We start from the raw sequence: 18,326 nt of genomic DNA, 5'->3' as shown, positions 1-18,326 counted from the left end.
GGGACCGAGATTCAGAGAATGGCAATGACCTGTCTGGGGCCACAGCGGGCAAGTGGCAGAATATAGATCTGATGAGCAGGCTGGTTCCAGAGCTGAACCTCTATGGTATGCGGGTTTAAAAACAAGCAAATACACACACACACACTCATACATACATATGTACCCACTTACACCCACACCACCCACACACACAATACATATATACCTGAATGTACACATATATACACACGATACCCACTCCATTCCATGTACACACACACAGAGTTTGATGCCTTGCCTTATTCCTAGATAGATTTCAGGGTAAAGAAAATCCAAATAACCTAGTCCAAAGAAGCTAGCTCTCCCATGGCATACTGAACCTTTTTGTTCCTCACACACATAATGGGGAATTAAGATATATTTGCTCCCAGGCAACCTTATCGTTGTTATTCTATTTAATTGTGCAACTTAAATCTCCAGGACAGTCTTTCAGTTTTGACCTCTTGGGAAGAAATATTCCCCCTAGGTATATTTTTTGTTTCCCAATTTCATGATGGAAATTTTCAAATAAAGACAAAGTAGAGAAGGCAATACAGTGAGTTCCCATGTCCCCATCACACAGGGCCAACAATCACCATTCTGCCCATTTTTCTCGGTTCTATCCCCTCCTCACTGCCCCCACCCCACGTCCCCTGACGTATTTATTTTTTATTTTTAAAAATTTTTTAGGTAAGCTCTACCCCCAACGTGGGGCTTGACACCAAGATCAAGAGTCGTATGCTCTACTGAGGGAGCCAGCCAGGCGCCCCTCCCCTGAAGTTTTTTTTTTTTTAATTTTAAGATTTTATTTATTTATTTGAAAGAGAGACAGAAATAGTGACAGAGAGCACGAGTGGGGAGGAGAGCGAGAAGCAGGCTCCCCGCTGAGCAGGGAGCCCGATGCGGGGCTCCATCCCAGGACCCCAGGATCATGACCTGAGCTGAAGGCAGATGCTTAACTGACTGAACCACCCAGGCGCCCCTCCCCTGAAGTATTTTAAAGCAAATCCTAGGGGCTCCTGGGTTGCTCTGATTCTATACTGACTTTTAGCAATGAGATAAAATGACAACAGTACCTGATGGAGAATATAGAAGCCCTGACTCTCATCCCATTCCCCTCTTTGATACATTTTACTGCTCCCCTACATCAGTGGGAATCTGGAAATGCTGGTGAAACCAAGAAAAGCCTGGCCCATGTGGGTTGCTGCTCTTTTGGAATCAAGAGGCAAGACTAAGGGGAAAAAGAAAGAGAAATTTCAATCAGGGAGAAAAAGTGAATTCTCTACATTCAAAAGAAATGACACAGAAGTTTTAAAAATGCCATCAATTGTCTGAGACAGTCTATTTACGACTCTGTGAATACCAACTTTGTGAAACTAAAGCCCATCGGAGCCCTGGGATATGATACATGGTGTCGGTTACAGAAAGAGGATTGGAAAGCACGCCTGATGATATTTTCCATTTCAAGTCAATGCCTCACAACTCCCCTCACGGGGGAAGAGGGTGGGAGGTGCCCAAGCTCCTCAGGTGGTTGTGAAGGAAGCGTGAGCCCGGGACAGGGACAAACCACAGCACTGGTGAAGCTCTCCGTGCAGGGCATGGAGCTGAACCCTCAGGGTGGAGTAGGGCGCAGAGGCGAAGAATGAAGAAGCATGCTTCAACCTGCACCTGCCCAGAGAATCTGGTGTGTCGCCCGTATGCAGGCTAAGTAAGTGCATGCTGAATGAATGAGAGCGCGCCGAGCACAGGTATTCCTGGTGCCCCTTAAGGCCAAAGTCACTTCCAGCTGAGCAGGGGAGGACCCACAGTGTCACGTGCATCCGGGTGCTTACAGGAGCCCCAGGTCACAAGGAGGTGCTGGGGGCTTCCCCGTGCCCGAGGGGGCCACGCAGGATGCCTACATGGGCAGGGGGTTTGCCTGAGCGGTGCTCTGCCTTGTGCCCCAGGTGTGACCACCAATGTGGGCTCTGAGGTGAGGAGGGCGGGAGGGGGAGTGGGGCCCCGATCCTAAATTACTTGGCCTGGGTCAGTACCTTCTACACAAATCCTTAGCCAAGTGTGTTCATTCTCATCTTATAGGAGAAAAGGCACAGCAATAAGGTCAGGTGTCATTACGGACTGAATGCTTGTATTCCCCCAAATTCATACATATATTTATTTCTTAAAGATTTTGTTTATTTATTTGAGAGAGAGAGAGCGAGCGCAGGAGCGGGGGAAGCGGCAGAGGGAGAAGCAGACTCTCTGCGGAGCAGGAAGCCCGATGCGGGGCTTGATCCTGAGACTCTGGGATCATGACCTGAGCTGAAGGCAGATGCTTAACCGACTGAGCCACCCAGGCGCAACCCCGCCCCCCCAAATCCACATGTTGAAACCTGCCCCCAATGTGATGGTATTAGGAGGTGGGGCTTTAGGGAGGTGATTAGGTCAGGAGGGTGGAGCCCTCGTGAATGGGGCTAGTGTTTTACTTAAGGTGACCCCAGAAAGTTAGCTCGCTGAGCTTCTGCCATGCGAGGAGACAAGGAGAAGGCGACCACCTGCAGGGGAAGAGAGCCCTCCCCAGAACCCGCCCACGATGGCAGTCTGATCTCTGACTTCCCTGCCTCCAGAGCTGTGAGAAATGAATTTATGCTGTCGATAGCTACCTAGTCTCCAGCACTTTGGTACAGCAGCTTGAACGGACTAAGACACCACAGATTTGGGAAAAGCGGAGGCAGGAGGATCCGACCGATCCCAGGCCTGTTCTAAACCAGATGCTGGGGACTGAGGCCGACATGTTTCCCAGAGGACTGAAACTTCTTGCATTAAGAAAGACCCAGACTTAAAATTTTGAGCATTCTAGATGGAAACCTTCTAAAATGCAGCCATACTTCTCCAGAAGATGTTCTGCAAGGTGGGACCTTTGCTCTGGCCCCTTGCAGGCTGTGGATGGCAACTGGGGTGGTCTGCGGGGTGCTTGGCTTGCACACCCACCCTGGATGCCGGGCTCCCTGTGGAGTCCACTCTCCCACCCCCGGGCCCACGCCTGCTTCCCGGTGAGGGGCAAGGTCCTAGTGTGCCGGGATCTAGCACTCAGTAGAGTTCAATAAAGGTATGCTGAATGCAAGAATGAATGAAAAGCCACTTGTAAACACAACACAGCTGTGAATCAGGATGCGCACTCCTTTCCACTCCTTGCTTGTCTCCCGGAGGAGAGTGATCCTGGGAGCAGACACACCCTTCCCTTGGCCCAGGAACTGAAGAGGAGCAGGAATGACTAATCTGCTACGCAGTTTTCAAAGAATAGTTTTAAAGTGAATGACATAAATCAGGCTCAGTCTGCCAGGAGGTGAGGATTGTTCGAGCTGGCATATTCAGAAGACTCGGTTACTTAATAAACCCTGGTCTTAATTGAGATTTTAAAGTACTATTCCAGAGCACTCCATTGGAGCGGCGTTGGTGGTTGGTGGGTTGGTTTAAGCAATTAAGTGCGTTGCAGAGATCTGAAGGATATTGAGATGAACCAGCACCTCGCCCCCAAAACAGGGTCCCAGAAGCAGTGTAGAGAAACGAGAACAGCCCTGCTCTTTCTGGCCAGCCTGTCTTTGTATTTGCTGCATTATTCTTGGCACTGAGGCTGGCGGTGACCTGGTACCGAGAGGCCTCCCTGACCCGACAACCAGGGACAGAAAGACATGTGCTCTGGGCCCGATCATGCCCTGGGCACCAACAACACTGACAGGCAGCTCCCAGGCCCACCTTTCTCCTGGGCCCCAGAACGCTGGACTCAGTGGGAAACTGGTCAACTGGCGTCGCCTTCTGTGGCTGAACGTGTCAGCGTTGCGGATAGCCCTGCTGTGGAAGGCAGACTGGTTGAAAGCTCGTTCTCACTCCTTTTTCTTTTTTCCCCTCCCTCCCTTCACCCTGGAGAGATGCTGCTGGAACCAAGACCAAGTCCACCTCTTGCAGAGGGAGGAGGCGCTAATGCCTGGGTGTGCTGAGCGTGCAGCCCAGAGAGAGGCACCCACCCTGCTTGTGCACAGAAAGAAGGGCTTGAAGTAAAGAGCAGTGGTGAGGCCGCTTGCCTGCCCTTGTTTCTGTAAAGGCCGGCTCGGGAGTGGCACCTCCCTACGGGGTAAATCTCGTGCAAACGAACCGCCGTAGGAACAGCCACAGGAACGTGCAGACTCTCTGTGACAGTGTGTCCCTGTCTCCCCAAATTCCAACAAACCACCAAAGGTCAGAGCTAGAAGAGCTTCTTCTGGTCCTGTCTCACCCAGCCAGAGACCCAGGTTCTAATCAGGCCCGAGGATGGACATTGGCCTGTGTTGGGACTTCACGCAGGGGGCCCCCCCTCGGGAGGTAACCCTTGCATTGCTAAGCTGGCGTCCGCTGTAGCACTTAGAGCAGCTGATCACGTGGTGATCACAGATTCATTCACCAAAATGACCACTGCACACCTGGGATGACCCACACAGCAGAGGCACTGGGAACCTGGCAGGAGCCAGAAGCAAGGTTCGAGAGATGAGCGCGGAAGATGAGGGCAGGAGGCAGGGAGCTGAGGAGGTGGGAAGGGGTGTGGGGAGGCGTGCAGCATATGATTCTCTGCTGGGTACCATGGCAACCCCCAAGCTCGGTACCTGCACTTGTGAGAATCATCATGGTGTAAATAGATCTCCTCCCAGTGCCCACCCCTGGAGGACCCCAGGGTATCCCCACTTGCCCCTTGGGAGAGCTTGTCCACACTGTGGCTTTCACTACCAGCTACTTGCTGATAAGACTTAAACGTGTATTTCCAGCCTGGACCTCCGCCCTGATGGCCAAGTACACATCTGAACCTGGATTTGTCACAGGTAACCCCCCACCCCAAACTGAGCTCCTGATCGTCTCTCCAGCGCCCCCTCTCTTGCAATGTTGCACATCCAGGAAACTGTTAAGTCCATTCATACACTGCACAGAACAAAACTTGTGGAGTCATCGACGCCTCGTCTTTTCTCTCATAGCCCACACCTGATGTCAGCACATCCTCTCAACACTGCTTTTGGAATCTGACTGCTTTGAATATCTCTATTGCTACCACCCTGGTCTGAGTCACCTTCTCTCCTATTGTGATGACCTCTTCACTGGCCTCCTTGCCTCTTCCCCCCTCCAACCACACTTGAGGGTAGTGTAACCAAGCTGTCAGAGGGAGCCTATTAACCCAGAAGTTCAGATAATCTCTCTCCTCTGCTTAAAATCCCCCAGTGGTTTCCCACCAATCCTTGCGATGGCCTACAAAGCCCGGCGCCATCTGGTCTTGCAGGATCTGGGGTACCACTCAACACACCCCATCAGCACCTGCATGTTGATACACCCAGCCACGGGAAGTGCTGGTCCTGGGGGTCTGGGATCTCCTAGGTGCCTGCGATCTCACCACCCACCCCACCCCTGCAGGAGAAGGACAGCCCCAGCGTGTCTGGAAGAGGAGTGAGATGTGGGCAGGCTAGAAATGGGGAAAGGGTAACCTCAGGCCAGCAAGAACCCCTCCAGGATGTGGATGAGCCACATGGGCCACGGCCTTGGAGAGAGGCACTTCTTCTCTTAGATTTCAGAGAGCATCTCGCTCAGCTCTGTTTCCCAGCCAGCCAAGGACACCAAGGCCCAGAGAGCGACCTGACTTGCAAAGTTCTTAGAGGTGTAAATAAACATCTACCAGAATCACAACAGTGTGCATGTTCTTCCGCGCTTCAGACATGGGCCTTGGACAGACAAGTTGTGCCGTCTGTACACACAGCCCCACAGATGCATGCATCTGTGTGGGTGTGGTCGCCGGTCTCAGTCGTGCTGGCCCCCAGGGCAAGGGGCGGTGCTGACGGGCGCGGGAAGTCTGCGGGGGAATGCTTGAGGATGCAGGTGGCAGGAGACGTTAATCCTTAACTTTTAACAGCAGGCCAGGGCACTCCCGGGCTTTTAAAAAGAATTCAGGAGCTTCTACTTTTAAAATATGTGAATTCCAGGTGATTTAAATTTTGCATTTTTGTATTTTTAGACTTTGTTACAGTAATGTCTTTTCAAGATGGTCATTATTATCCTAAAGGCAGAAAGAAAGTAATTTTTGGTGGGGGGGCGGCAGGGGAACCTTATAGATGACTTGATCATTTAAAGTCAATTTTTTACATAAGGCAAGTCAATGCTCTTTTCTTCTCCCTGGTTAAAAAAAAATCCCCCAAAACTATGCTTCATGAAAAATTCAGAAAAGGACCAGAGCAGGAGAAGGTTCTAGGGTGATCAAGAAGTAGGCCCCTGGGAACAACAGAAAAATGAAAGCAAACCTCAGAGAAAGGTCTCCACAGAGAAGCAAGACTGGAGCCTAGTTCCTGCCCTTCACTTTGAGTCCGAATCCAACAGAGAGAGATAGGAAGACATCAGAGACCACTCTCGGTGACCACAGCAGAAGACGTAATGATTATTCTCATTTTCTCTCCTGGTGTAGCCCCATCACCTCCAGCAGTGCCTGGACCAAAGTAGGGATTCAATAAAGATCGCTTCAAGAAATGGTTATGAACCAAAAAGAGAGTGATGAAAGGCTACCTTCCCATAGGGGGGGAAAAAAAAAAACAATCCAAAGGCAAAATTAAGAAAATCCTTCCGTTTACAATAGCATCAGAAAGAACAAAATACTTAGGAGCAAATGTCACCAAGGAAGTACGAGACATGTGGACCGAAAACCACAAAATAATGCTGAAAGAAATGAAAGAAGATCGAAATAAAGGAAAAGACATTCATATCCATGGATTGGAAAACTCAATAATGTTAAGATGGCCATATTCCCCAAACTGAACTAGATTCAGTGAAATCTCTATAAAAATTCCAACTACTCCCCCACCCCCGCAAGAAATCAACAAGATGATCCTATAATTTGTACGGAATTGCGAGGGACCCAGAATCGCCCAAACCATCTTGAAACAGAAGAACAAAGCTGGAGAACTCATAGCTCCCAATTTTGAAACTTGCTACAAAAGCTACAGTAATCAAAACAGTGTGGTACTGCCCTAGGGACAGGTGAACAGACCAGCGGGATAGACCCAAGAGTCCAGAAATAAACTCATACATCTATGGCCAATTCATTTTCAACAAGAGTGCCAAAATCATCCAATGGAGGACAGAACAGTTTTTTAAAACATATGGTGCTGGGGCAACTGAATAGCCATATACAAAAGAATGAATATGCACCTTTACTTCGCAGCATATAGAAAACTGACTCAAAATGGATCAAAGTCCTAAATGTAAGAGTTAAAACTATAAAGCTCTTAGAAGAATATAGATTTCAATCTTGACCTTAGATCAGGCGATAGTTCCTTAAATATGACACTAAAAGCACAAGCTATAAAAGAAAAAATAAACTGAATTTCATCAAAATTGAAAACTTTGGTGCATCAAAGGGCATAATCAATAAAGTGAAAGAACAACCCACAGAATGGGAGGGAAAATTTGCAAATCAGGTATCTGGTCAGGATCTAGTATCCAGAATATTTAAAGAACGCTTACGACCCAATAATAAAAGACAAACAACCCAGTTTTTAAAACAGGCAAAAGATCTGAATAGACATTTCCCCAAAGAAGATGTAAAAGTGTTCAATAAGCCCACGAAAAGATGCTCAGCATTATTAGTCATTAGGGAAATTAGTGCAAATCAAAACCCCAATGAGATATACTTCACACCCACTAGGATGGTTATAATGAGAAGGAAATGAAAATAATAAAACAAGTGTTGATGACGATGGAGAGAAACTAAAATCTTCATATCGTGCTGGTAGGAAGGTAAAATGGCACACAGCCACTGTGGAGAACAGTCTGACGGTCCTTCAACCAGTCAAACAGAGCATTACCATACAACCCAGCCATTCCATTCACAGGTATACAACCAAGAGAACTGAACACGTACACCCACATAAAAACTTACATGTGGATGTTCAAAGCAGCATGATTCACAATAGCCGTTAAGTAGAAACAACCCAACTGTCCATCAACTCATGAAAGGATAAAACAAATATTATATACACAATCATATAATACACTTAAATCGTATTTAGTCGGGAAAAGGAATGAAGCACGGATACATACCACAACATGGATGAGCCTTGAAACCATTATGCTAACTGGAAGAACCAGTTGCGAAAGGCGACATATTGTGTGATTCTGCTGACGTGAAATGTCCGGAAGAGGCAAACCCATAGAGACAGAAAGTTGATTAGGGGTTGCTGGGGGCTGGAAGAATGGGGATTGTCTGATTCACAGGTATGGGGCATCCCTTTGGAGTGATGACAAAGTTCTGGATTTAGGTAAGTGGTGATTGTTGTACAATGCTATGAATGTTCTGAAGGCCATTTAGTTACACACTTTAAATAAAAAGGATTTCCATGGTGAATTGTACCTCCATCAAAAAAAAAAAAAAAAAGACTTACCAGAGACATTACAGTTAAATAAAAGTCTGGAGTTGACAAAAGGGTTGAGATACAAAGTGGAGTGTGAAATTCCTCTGAGCCACTGACCTTGCTTCTCTGGGTTGCGGACCTGGGACGGCATGTCTTGGATTTCCAAGGTCCATTCCCCCTCAGCCTTTTCTCCCCAGCAGTGCACAGTCATGAATTCCCAGTTTGTAAACCCTTCATTGGAATGATCCAGCAATCTGCAATTGGAGACTCGGGGTGAGAACACAAAAGGGTCGGGAAAGGAGTGGTGGGTAGGGGGCCGGGTCCGAGGAGGGCCGTCTCCCACCTCGGAATTACTCCTTGGGTGACCGCTACAATCATCCCTCTGAACACCACCTCAAGGGCAGCAGCTTTGAGAACGGAAGAAAAAGAGACCTGGCCCTCAGCCGAGGCAAAAGCAGGTAACTGCTTTCAAACCTTTGCATGACGACCGAGCCCTGGCCAACAGCTTCCCCTCCATTATCCCATTGGGTCCCCCAAATATTCTGAGAGGCAGGCAGGCTGGCAGGACTCACTGTTGCCCAACAGGGACTCAGCCAGCGATGGTCTCCCTCCTGCCATCCTCATTTATAGACCGAGATATCCCAAGTGTCGTGATTAGTGGCAGGACCAACAGCCAGTAACCGGCAGAGCTGGGACTCCCTCGAGGGCATTCTGACCCCTGTCCTTGTTCTTTCCAGCACCAAGAAGTGTTTAAGACGTTACCAGAGAAGGCCTTCAAACCTACCCCCACACCCAAAATATTCCTTCAGAAGGTGTGTGATTCCTTCCTACCCCAGTAAGGGATCCTCCAGAGCCCAGACACCAATGCCTGGGTGCACAAAAGCAGACGGAGGTTAGGCCACATGCCCCGGGGGCATCCCAAAGGAAGCCTTTCTAAAATGCTGGCCTGTGGAATGAATGAAACCTTCACATCTGTCATGGAGCCAGATCTTGTGTGCTCTTCTCCAGAAGATACGAAGAAGGAAAAATGTGCCTGCGACTCTCCGGGGCTTAATGGAGTTTCAACAGGTGCATTTGGGGGAGATGACATCACTAATGGGCCTGGTTGTTTTCCAGTATGTGCAGGAGGGACCCCTGGGTGCAGCGTGGGGTTGGCACAGGAGCTCCCTCCCCTCAGCCAGCCTCCCCCTCCGGGGTTCTGATAAGCCTCCATACCCCAAGGTCTTCCCAGACTGGGACTTCAGCCCAGATCCATTTTCTCTTGTTTGACTTGAGCAGGAAACAGGAAGCAACTCACGGATGCCCTCTTTCTTCCAATACCCAGTTCTTCTCCCTTCCCCTTCCTTCCTTCCCCATCTAACTTCGCATCTCTTGGAAGAGGGTCTTAATCCGAGGGCTCTTTTGCTCGTCAGAAGTTCAGATGCATGTTTTGTGTGATGTGAGACTGGATTCCTGATTTGGGTGTTCTCTAAACATCCAACGAACGTATAAGCATGCTTATAGAGAGAACGTTCCCTGCGTGGAGAAGAGTGAGGGGAAGGGGCACACCCTGTCCTTTCTGCTAAGAAACTGCAAAGGTCAAGGCTGATTTTCACACACGATGCCAAGCCGAACACAACACACTCGGGACAGAACAAAGACAAACTGTCTTTTAAGGGCTGAAAGACTTAATGAATGTCCACTTAACTCTTTGTGAAAAAAATACCGCTACCTGAAAAAGCTGCCAAATTGAGCGAGATGTGAAGGAAAGGTGAAGGTAATAGATCCCCAAATACACACACTTGATATAATCACAAAATCTGTGCCTTGGAGAAAAAACAAATTCCCAAGACAGAGAAGAGTGCCAAGTGGCCGCCAGGCAGGTTTAATGTGCTTGATGGCACAGGAACAGCAAACGGTCGTCGTGAACCCAATGAACTTGGCAGGACCCACTCTTTCATCGGAGGGGCTCACGCTGGGCCTGAGCAGAATGGAGGTCAGAAAAACAGAGTGCAAGCAAGCCAGTGGGGGTAATGCTGGGGGGGGGGGGGGGGCCTGGAAAGTTCTTCCAGGTTAGGTAGATGGATGGAAGCAGGACAGGACGGGAAGCCAGCTGCACGTGCCAGGTATTTTCTTCTGCATCATCATATCCAGTTCTTGTAGCAATCCTGCCTGCAACAGGAGTAGAGTGACATTTCCGGAGGTGAGGGGTAAAGAGGGGAGAAATGGCTGGCTGCTGGGTACCCCGCTGGGAAGTGAAGGAGCAGGGGTAGAAGCAGCTCGAGTCTCTGGGCTCCAAAGCCCATCTTTGGCCCTGGTCCTTGCAGGTCACGGCCGCCCCAACCTCGAGGCCTCACGGTAGCTCTCGGTCAACCCAGGTCACCCTCTGGTGCCTGTACCCAGCTCCTGCCCCGAAGTCAGGGCTCACCACCTCGGATGCCTCCTTGTGTCCAGCCTGCAGCAAACGGGGCTCCAGGGAGGTGACCTCGCGGGAGCCCAGAGAAGCGGAGACTTGCCCGGCCTCGGGTGCCTGAAGCCGACCCGCCCGTCTGCCCAGCTCCAGTCTGGAGTTCGCACGGGGAACGAGAGCCCGCAGCAGAGGACTTCCAATCTTGGAATGCTAGAAATCTAGACTTTTCTATGGAATCTCTCAAAGTCCCAGTAATAGTAATTTGCAACTCTGGTTGCAAAAGAGCATAACACTGTGGCTGACCAGCTGGTACTCTCAGGCTGCTCTCGGCCTTGCTTGTCTCCTCCGGGCAGAGGCAGAGGGTGGCCCCGGCCTACCCCCAGCGGGGAGAGATGCCCCCTGTGGCTCTTGGGCTACAAGGGTGGAACCTAACCTGGTGGGGCCTGAGCCGGATGGCCAAGCCCTGGGAACCCATGCAGCCAGGATCTGGTCTCAGGGCTGGTTCCGGGGCACCAACCACAAACTCAGTGCTGGCCCGCTGGGCGCTGCCTGTCAGCCCCCTCTGCAGCGGGGTACGGAGTGCAGGTCACAGCACCCCACCCCTTCACACAAAGGCCGGCATCTGCCTGTCCTTGCAGCAGGCCAATCTCTGTGTCTTCTGCCAAGCAGGGGTGGGGTGGAAGGGGGCTAAGAAAAAGGGCAACTCCTGCCCAGCCCCGAACGGAGGCATTCTTGCGACCCCCATTTCTGAACCCTACAGCCCAACTCTGGCTGCCGCCCCAGGCAGGTAACCCAACTGAGGCAAGCGGGCCCAGTGTGGGCAAGCAGGGAGTGGGGCCACAGCCCAGGGGACGGGGACGGGCCATCGCAGGGTACCTCCTGAGGTCGCGGGGGACACAGTTCAGTTGCCAGCTCTTTTTCAACAGGAGCCAGAAATGCTCGCTTGTCCTGAAACCTCTCTCTTCCCTCCGCCTCTTAGCTAAGGGAGCCGAAAAGAAGCCCCAGTCCCTCTCCGCCTCCCCCCAGCTCCCACAAATCCCTTCACACCAGTGACCTGCTAGAGACACAAATGCATTAAAGCACTTCTCCTTGTTTCTGACCTCGTGGAAGAAGTGGCTCCATGACTTTCCATGAACTGTACGTGAAACCCAAGAATTCAGAGCCTGTTTCTCGGGCCTTCAGCTAAACAGGGACCCCCTCAGGCGCATGCATGAGAATCCTGCCCCAAAGCAGCCTCCGGGCGCCCCACGCAAGCCACGTCTCCTGCAGAGCGGAGCCTCCTGCCCACAGAAGTTCAACCACGCTACGTACAACTGGACGACCGTGCCGAAGCTTCGGGAGGCAAGGCAGTCCTCCTCCGATACGCGTTCTCACTTCAGATGCCGAATGAATATGAGAAAAATGATCTTCAGCGCACTTCTAAGAGCAATTAAGTCATAGCCAGGATTCCATAAATCTCTCCGTTAAACAAAGCAACCACAAACCCTTGTCACTCCTGCCTGGAAACGAAAGTTTTCCAGGACGGTGTTGAAGGCCAAGTTTCAGGTTGGGGGAGGGGGGGTGGTACGTGTGAACGTCACCAAGAGGAAGCTGCTGGAAGGAAGAACCAACCAGCCTGGATGCCCCGCAGGGATGCTGTGACCTCGGGCTGGATGGGCCCTCCTGTTAAGCCCCAGCCCCTGCCCCAGCCCCTGCCCCAGCCCCGCTAGGCCAGCCCGGCCTTACCTCTTGGCCAATAGTTGAGACTTGGTTCCTGAGGGAGAAATGAGGTGGATCTGGAGGTCTCCCCGGCGCGGGTGGGAAATAGAGATGCGAGCCATCACGTGCTCCAGGTAGCCCACGCGCTGGTCTGAGTGGTCGGCACAGGCAGTGGTCAGGGCGGTGGTCCGAAGAGTCTGCACCACGGGGATGCTCCTGGAAGAGGAGGAAGGGGCTCAGGTCTCCACACCAGAGGCTTCAGGTCTCGCAGGGGGGCAGTGGATTCAGGCCCTCCCAGGGACCCCCAGGGACCCCCAGGGACAGCACCAGCCCCTCTTGGATGCTCCCATTGGAGCTATCTTGCCAGCCAGAAGATGTTTGCTGTTCTGGAACTTGCTTAGAGATTTAAAGAATGGCTTTGCATACAGACTCAGCTAACATACCCAGTGATCAGCGCCCTCAGTGCCCAGGAGCCGGCTTCTCTCCAAGTAGCCTTTGATCAGCTCATTGCCTCAACTGCTGGGGGTCAGCAAGGCTTTCAAACTTCTACTTTGACTACTTTGTTTCAAAGACTGGCCTTGATAATATAAGTCACAATGCTGAATAGTAACAGCAAACATTTCCTGAGTGGACTGCATGCTGGGCACTAGATGTAGCATTAGTCAGAATTTACAAGGATTGATCCATTACATCCAGAAAGAGGTCACACACAGCTACTGAGAAGCAGAGCTGGGATATGAGGTCAAGTTCAAGCCTCCACCTCTGTGCCACACTGTCCCGCAAGGATGCTGGTGTGGATCCATACTTGTGTTCAAGATACCGAGGAAGAGGAGATCGACAAGGTACCCGGGGCCAGAGCTGGGCTCTTGTGCTAAATGCACCAGTCAAGGCCGCAGTGACTGGACCAGGGTCACGGAGGATGGACAGGATCTGGTCCCCTCCCTCCTGTCGTGCTGGAGACTAGGTTCCCCTCCCTCTCCTGTCCTCTGATGGGAATGGATGACAATTCTCTTAACAAAGTCAAGGCAGTTTTACCACATGGGATGGAATCTGAGGATAAGCATCAAGTCCCAATCATTCACGAGTTAGTTCCACCAGAATCTTCTAACACTCCCTGGAGGAGGTAGATACAAAGGCTGCACCTGCATCCAGGCTGGGCACTCCCGTCTATTCTGGGCCACCGCAGCTCGCCCTCACCACTTGCAAACTGAGGAAAGATCTCCCACCGCCCAGCAGCACATTAATTCCCCACTGCTCAGCCAGTGCGCGGTTTATTATGGGCAGCGCTTTGCTCATTTCGCCTCGACTTTCCGCTCAGGAGGGGAGGCTCAAAGCATAGGCTCAGCATCTCTCAGGAATTACATCGCTTGGCTCTCCTGGGCCTGAGTCATAAAAAAGCAATCAAAACAGCTATAAACAGTGATGTAATTCCTTCGGAGACTCTGTAAATATTTGAAAACATGATTTGCATGCATCATAAATTGATTTAGAGATGCTGACTTCTTTCACTGCCTTCTCCCAAATTTTCCTGTCTGTGTTTACAGGTCAGCAGGCCCCCCACTGCGGCAGATGCAGAACCTTTCCTGGGCCCAAGAGGAAGATCAAGTTAAAGCAGAAACAAAAGCCATCACAAAGTTTTAAAAAAAACCTGCCCCATCCCTCTCACACCTTTGGCCAACGGGGAGGAACAATCACTGACCTAGAAATAGACCTGAAATCCCATCGAGGAATCCTTAATCTTAAGGATAAGGCACAGGATTTCAGAGAACAGGAACAGGGTATGAGAAACCGCAACCCAACCCCACCCTCACCTGCCCACCTCCCTGTGGCTTGTGGTGTCGACATGGAGAGGAGGAAAAAAAAAAAAAATCTCAAGGAGTATTAAATACTCTGTGAGATTATTAAAAGCTTCTTGCATTTGACACTCTCATTCTTGCTAAGGGACTCTAGTTGCTAGGCCACCCCTGAGGTCAGAAAGCTTGGTTGGTCTAATGCACAGGGGCTGCCTCGCAGCTGTCCCGGGGTGGGGGGGGCTGGCTGGGGGTAAGCGGTCCACAGCTCCTTCGGGTGTTAAATTCTAGCCTGGTTAGATTTTCAAAGCTGAGACATTACCCCCAGCTGGGGGGCTAGGAGTCCCTTCCTCCAGGGAACAAGGCTAATTATAACAATTAGTTCTTACGAAATGGCACGGTTATAGAGCACCAGACCCCCTCATTTATGCAAGTTCTAGGGGAGGGTGGGGAGCCCAAGACAGCCAGTCAAGGACAGCGAGTTGTTACCCTCCTTACGTGCAGTTAGCCTTCCCCACATTTTACTTCTGCTCCCGTTGGAACAAATAACCTAATATTCCAAATCAGGAGATTTTCCATTTCCTTTAAAAAAGGGGGTGGGGGGTGGCAAGAGACTTGAATTATGTTTCAGGATGGTCAAGTTGAAATTTTTCTGTTTTTCAGATAGAAACTCCAAGTAGAAGAGGGGAAGTCAAATATCAAAAGCCATCACTTTGTAAGGATTAACTCTTACCATCAACAGGGGGAATAAAAGAAGTTATTCCCCATTCTACAGTTATTTCAAAGATAACACAGAAAATGCAAGTTGACTCCAAAGCCAGTTTATTTTTTAATTTAAACAACGTGTGGGGATTATCTTTGTCCCACGAACATGGCGAGGTTGTACTTCAACCGTGAAAATTGACTGAGAAAGATCTTCAAGTTCCCAAAGTAACTAAAAATGTTGTGCTGTGATTAAATTCTGTAATTGTTGTCTGTGTGTGCAAGGCCATCCTCCGAGGATCCTAAAGGACCCCAAGGGGTTAAAAAATCCCATAAGACCTACCTCCAGAACCAGTGATATTTAAACTATGGAGACTGCCCTACTTTGAACCGATCTCTGAGGACAGACTTGTCACTTCCTGCTGAACCACATTTCAGACTTAATTATTGATACTCCAGATGTTCCTCTTTCATCCTGAAGTCTCTTAAAACAGCTCCCTTCTCCTGAGGGGGTGGAGGGTTCCCAGCGACAGGCAGCCCTGACAATGACTTCCTAGTACCTCCAGACCACAACTCCTTCGACCTCCTACCTCTCTCCAATGTGTAACAGCATCTTGTATCTTGTAAATGTGTAGAAACAAGATCCCCATCTACTCAATCCAAGGCCCTCGCCAAATCACAAAGCTCAGACTCTTCTGACATCAGAGTGAAATCCAGAGCCAAAGATAAATATTTTCAAGGACGGGTTTTCCCTGCTCTCTGATAGTAGAGCGTTCCTATGAAAACTTTCTCAAGCTGAGAGCAAAGGCGTAAAGCAAAGAAGCAATTACCATTCATTTATGTGGGGGGAAAAAAAAAACAACAAACCTGTGTGAGCATTCCCAGACCCCAAAAAGTAACCTTTGGCTTTCCTGATACCTTAGGACACATCCTGCTAACGGAGGCACAGAATAAATTGAGATAAAGCATAGATGCTCAAAGACACCGTTCAAAGCTCAGGCAGCTTGATGCTGAGCTGCTGAGTGTAGTTCCTGGGGATGAAGTTTGGGGGGCCCCCTCTCGCTGCTCAGGGCGCATCCTGCCTTTATCACACACAGCTTGCTGCAAAACCCATGCTGAATGTTATTTTTGCTTTCTGTCCCCTTTTTGGGTAAAAGCAGAAATCCTCTTCCGATTTCTTCTAGGTACTAAGGCTTTTGTAAAAGCGAAGTGGTCTAAGGTGAACCTTCAGAAGTGCGAGATACCTACAAACCAAGTGGCCGGGAAAGCGAGGGGGGAGGGGGGCCCGTAGCTTACCGGTGGAAACCCTCCACTGTTGCGCTTGTCTTTCTGCCCTGCCTGGGAACCCACGACAAGCCAGTATTTCTCACTCCCACCTTGAATACCTCTCTCCAGCTCAACTACGAGGGCAGATCCGTGCTCTGGCACAGAGCATTTCCAGGGTAATGCCACCTTCCCAAGCTGCAGGGCTGGGGGTGAGAGCAGCCCAGTTCCCCATTAGACAATTCTGAGATCCTGCCGAGTGGGACACCCACCAGAATCGGAAGGCAGGGGTGCCTTTCCCCCTGTTGTATTTGGTATCTGTGTTGGGGAGATGAGGCTGCTGCAGAGCCCAGGACCATTACAGTGGAAAGAACCAGAAGGTCAACCAGGAGACCCTTTCGCAGACCTTCTAAAGGGTAATGAGTGGAGTGGAGAGGGGTTAATTGGGACAGACTTGTTAAATGAAGCTGTATGAGAGCAACTCAGTCTGTTGGAGGACAGAGAGTCATCTGAATGGGGACAGTAAGAAGCTTCAGAGTCACTTCTTAGATCTATGTTCTAGGATGAACCTTCTTGATAGAATGGTCATAGAGTCTAGGGTAGATAGATTCTGTATACTTCTTATCCATATTCACTGACATTTAGGGTTTTCCTTAGATGAAATCCCTTTCGATCATGAAACCACAGTACATCATTTAGGCTAGAAATAATATTTAAAAAGAAAAAGAGGCTAATCCAGTACATTACTCGAGACATGCTGTTCATGATTAATTTGTAAGGTGTTTTTTGTTTTGTTTTGTTTTGTTTTGTTTAAGATTTTATTTATTTGCGAGAAAGAGAATGAGAGACAGAGAGCATGAGAGGGAGGAGGGTCAGAGGGAGAAGCAGACTCCCTGCTTCTGAGCAGGGAGCCCGATGTGGGACTCGATCCCGGGACTCCAGGATCATGACCTGAGCCGAAGGCAGTCGCTTAACCATCTGAGCCACCCAGGCGCCCTGTAAGGTGTTTTAATACACAGTGTTTCAATTTATAGTGCTTATTTTTCTTCTGTGCAAAATAAGGAGCTAAATTAGCTGGCTCTAAACATCCCTTCCAGCCTGAGATTCGATCTGATGGGGAGTGAAAAAGACAATACGATATAGTCAATTCTCATTATTCACGATTCCATATTTGCAAATCCACCTAAATCAGTACTTGCGGTGCTTTTGTGATCACTTGTGGTTATATGCAGAACTGCAAAATATTTGAGTTGCCCGGTAAACATGTTCCCAGGCGAGGCCAAACAAGGTGACGCTCTGCCTTCTGGTTTCAGCTCTCATAGTGTGAACAAGTATCCTTCCTATGATCTATTTTTAATGCCATGTTTTTCACATTTTTCTTTTGTTGGTGGTTTCATTGCTTAAAATGGTCCCCAAGCATACTGCTGAGGAGCCGTCTGGTTTCCTAAGTGTCGGACAGCTGAGATGTGCCTTATAGAGAAAACACGTCTGCTGGATGAGTTTTGTTCAGACATGAGTTACAGCGCTATTGCCCTTACGGTCAATGATAATGAATCGGTAATATATATTAAATAAAATGCTTTTAAACAGAAACACACATAAAGCAAAGTTACATATGGATCAGTTGACAAAAATGCTGTGACCGGAGGCTCGCAGGAACCTAACCCTGGATGTCCCCTAGCAGTGACGGTTCTGTATTTGCAAATTTGGTATTTGTGGTGATGTCACAAAACATCACTACCGTGCATAACGAGAACTGGCTGTATTATTCAAATTCGAATAGGAATTTTTGAAGTAAATTGCATTTATAATTTGGGGAAAACAGGTTTGTGGCAAAAAATAAGCTTAGCAGGGCAAAAGGGCTGTAGAAAAACAGGCAGCTTGCCAGCGTTCCCAGGCGTCTCCAGGCGTGGCAGGAAGCAGGACAAATATCAGGACCCAGGTATGGTCACCCCCCCAGGGCAGGACAGCAGAGCACGAGTTTTCTTAGGACACCCAGCCATGCCCTGCGTAAGAATGACACGGTGGGAGAAGCCAGAAGCAAGGGCCTCCCTCCTATGGTACCCAGGAGTGCAC

At 49.5% G+C, this 18,326-nt stretch overlaps 1 protein-coding gene across 2 annotated transcripts in view; it reads right to left on the bottom strand.

The window, feature by feature from the left end:
• PCSK6 (proprotein convertase subtilisin/kexin type 6) overlaps nucleotides 1-18,326 on the bottom strand; it is a 134,387-nt gene that overhangs the window by 45,165 nt on the left and 70,896 nt on the right. For both annotated transcript variants that reach the window (XM_021680644.2, XM_021680645.2), the window contains exons 11-12: nucleotides 12,523-12,711; nucleotides 8,526-8,662 (exon numbers count right to left, since the gene is read on the bottom strand). In XM_021680644.2, coding sequence (XP_021536319.2) covers nucleotides 8,526-8,662; nucleotides 12,523-12,711 — 326 coding nt within the window. The remainder of the gene's footprint in view (nucleotides 1-8,525; nucleotides 8,663-12,522; nucleotides 12,712-18,326) is intronic.

Source organism: Neomonachus schauinslandi, chromosome 9 (genome assembly GCF_002201575.2).
Source record: "Neomonachus schauinslandi chromosome 9, ASM220157v2, whole genome shotgun sequence".
In the NCBI taxonomy this organism is placed as follows: domain Eukaryota; kingdom Metazoa; phylum Chordata; class Mammalia; order Carnivora; family Phocidae; genus Neomonachus; species Neomonachus schauinslandi.
The sequence above is the reverse complement of the archived record's forward strand: the minus strand, read 5'-3'. Positions and strand labels throughout refer to the sequence as shown.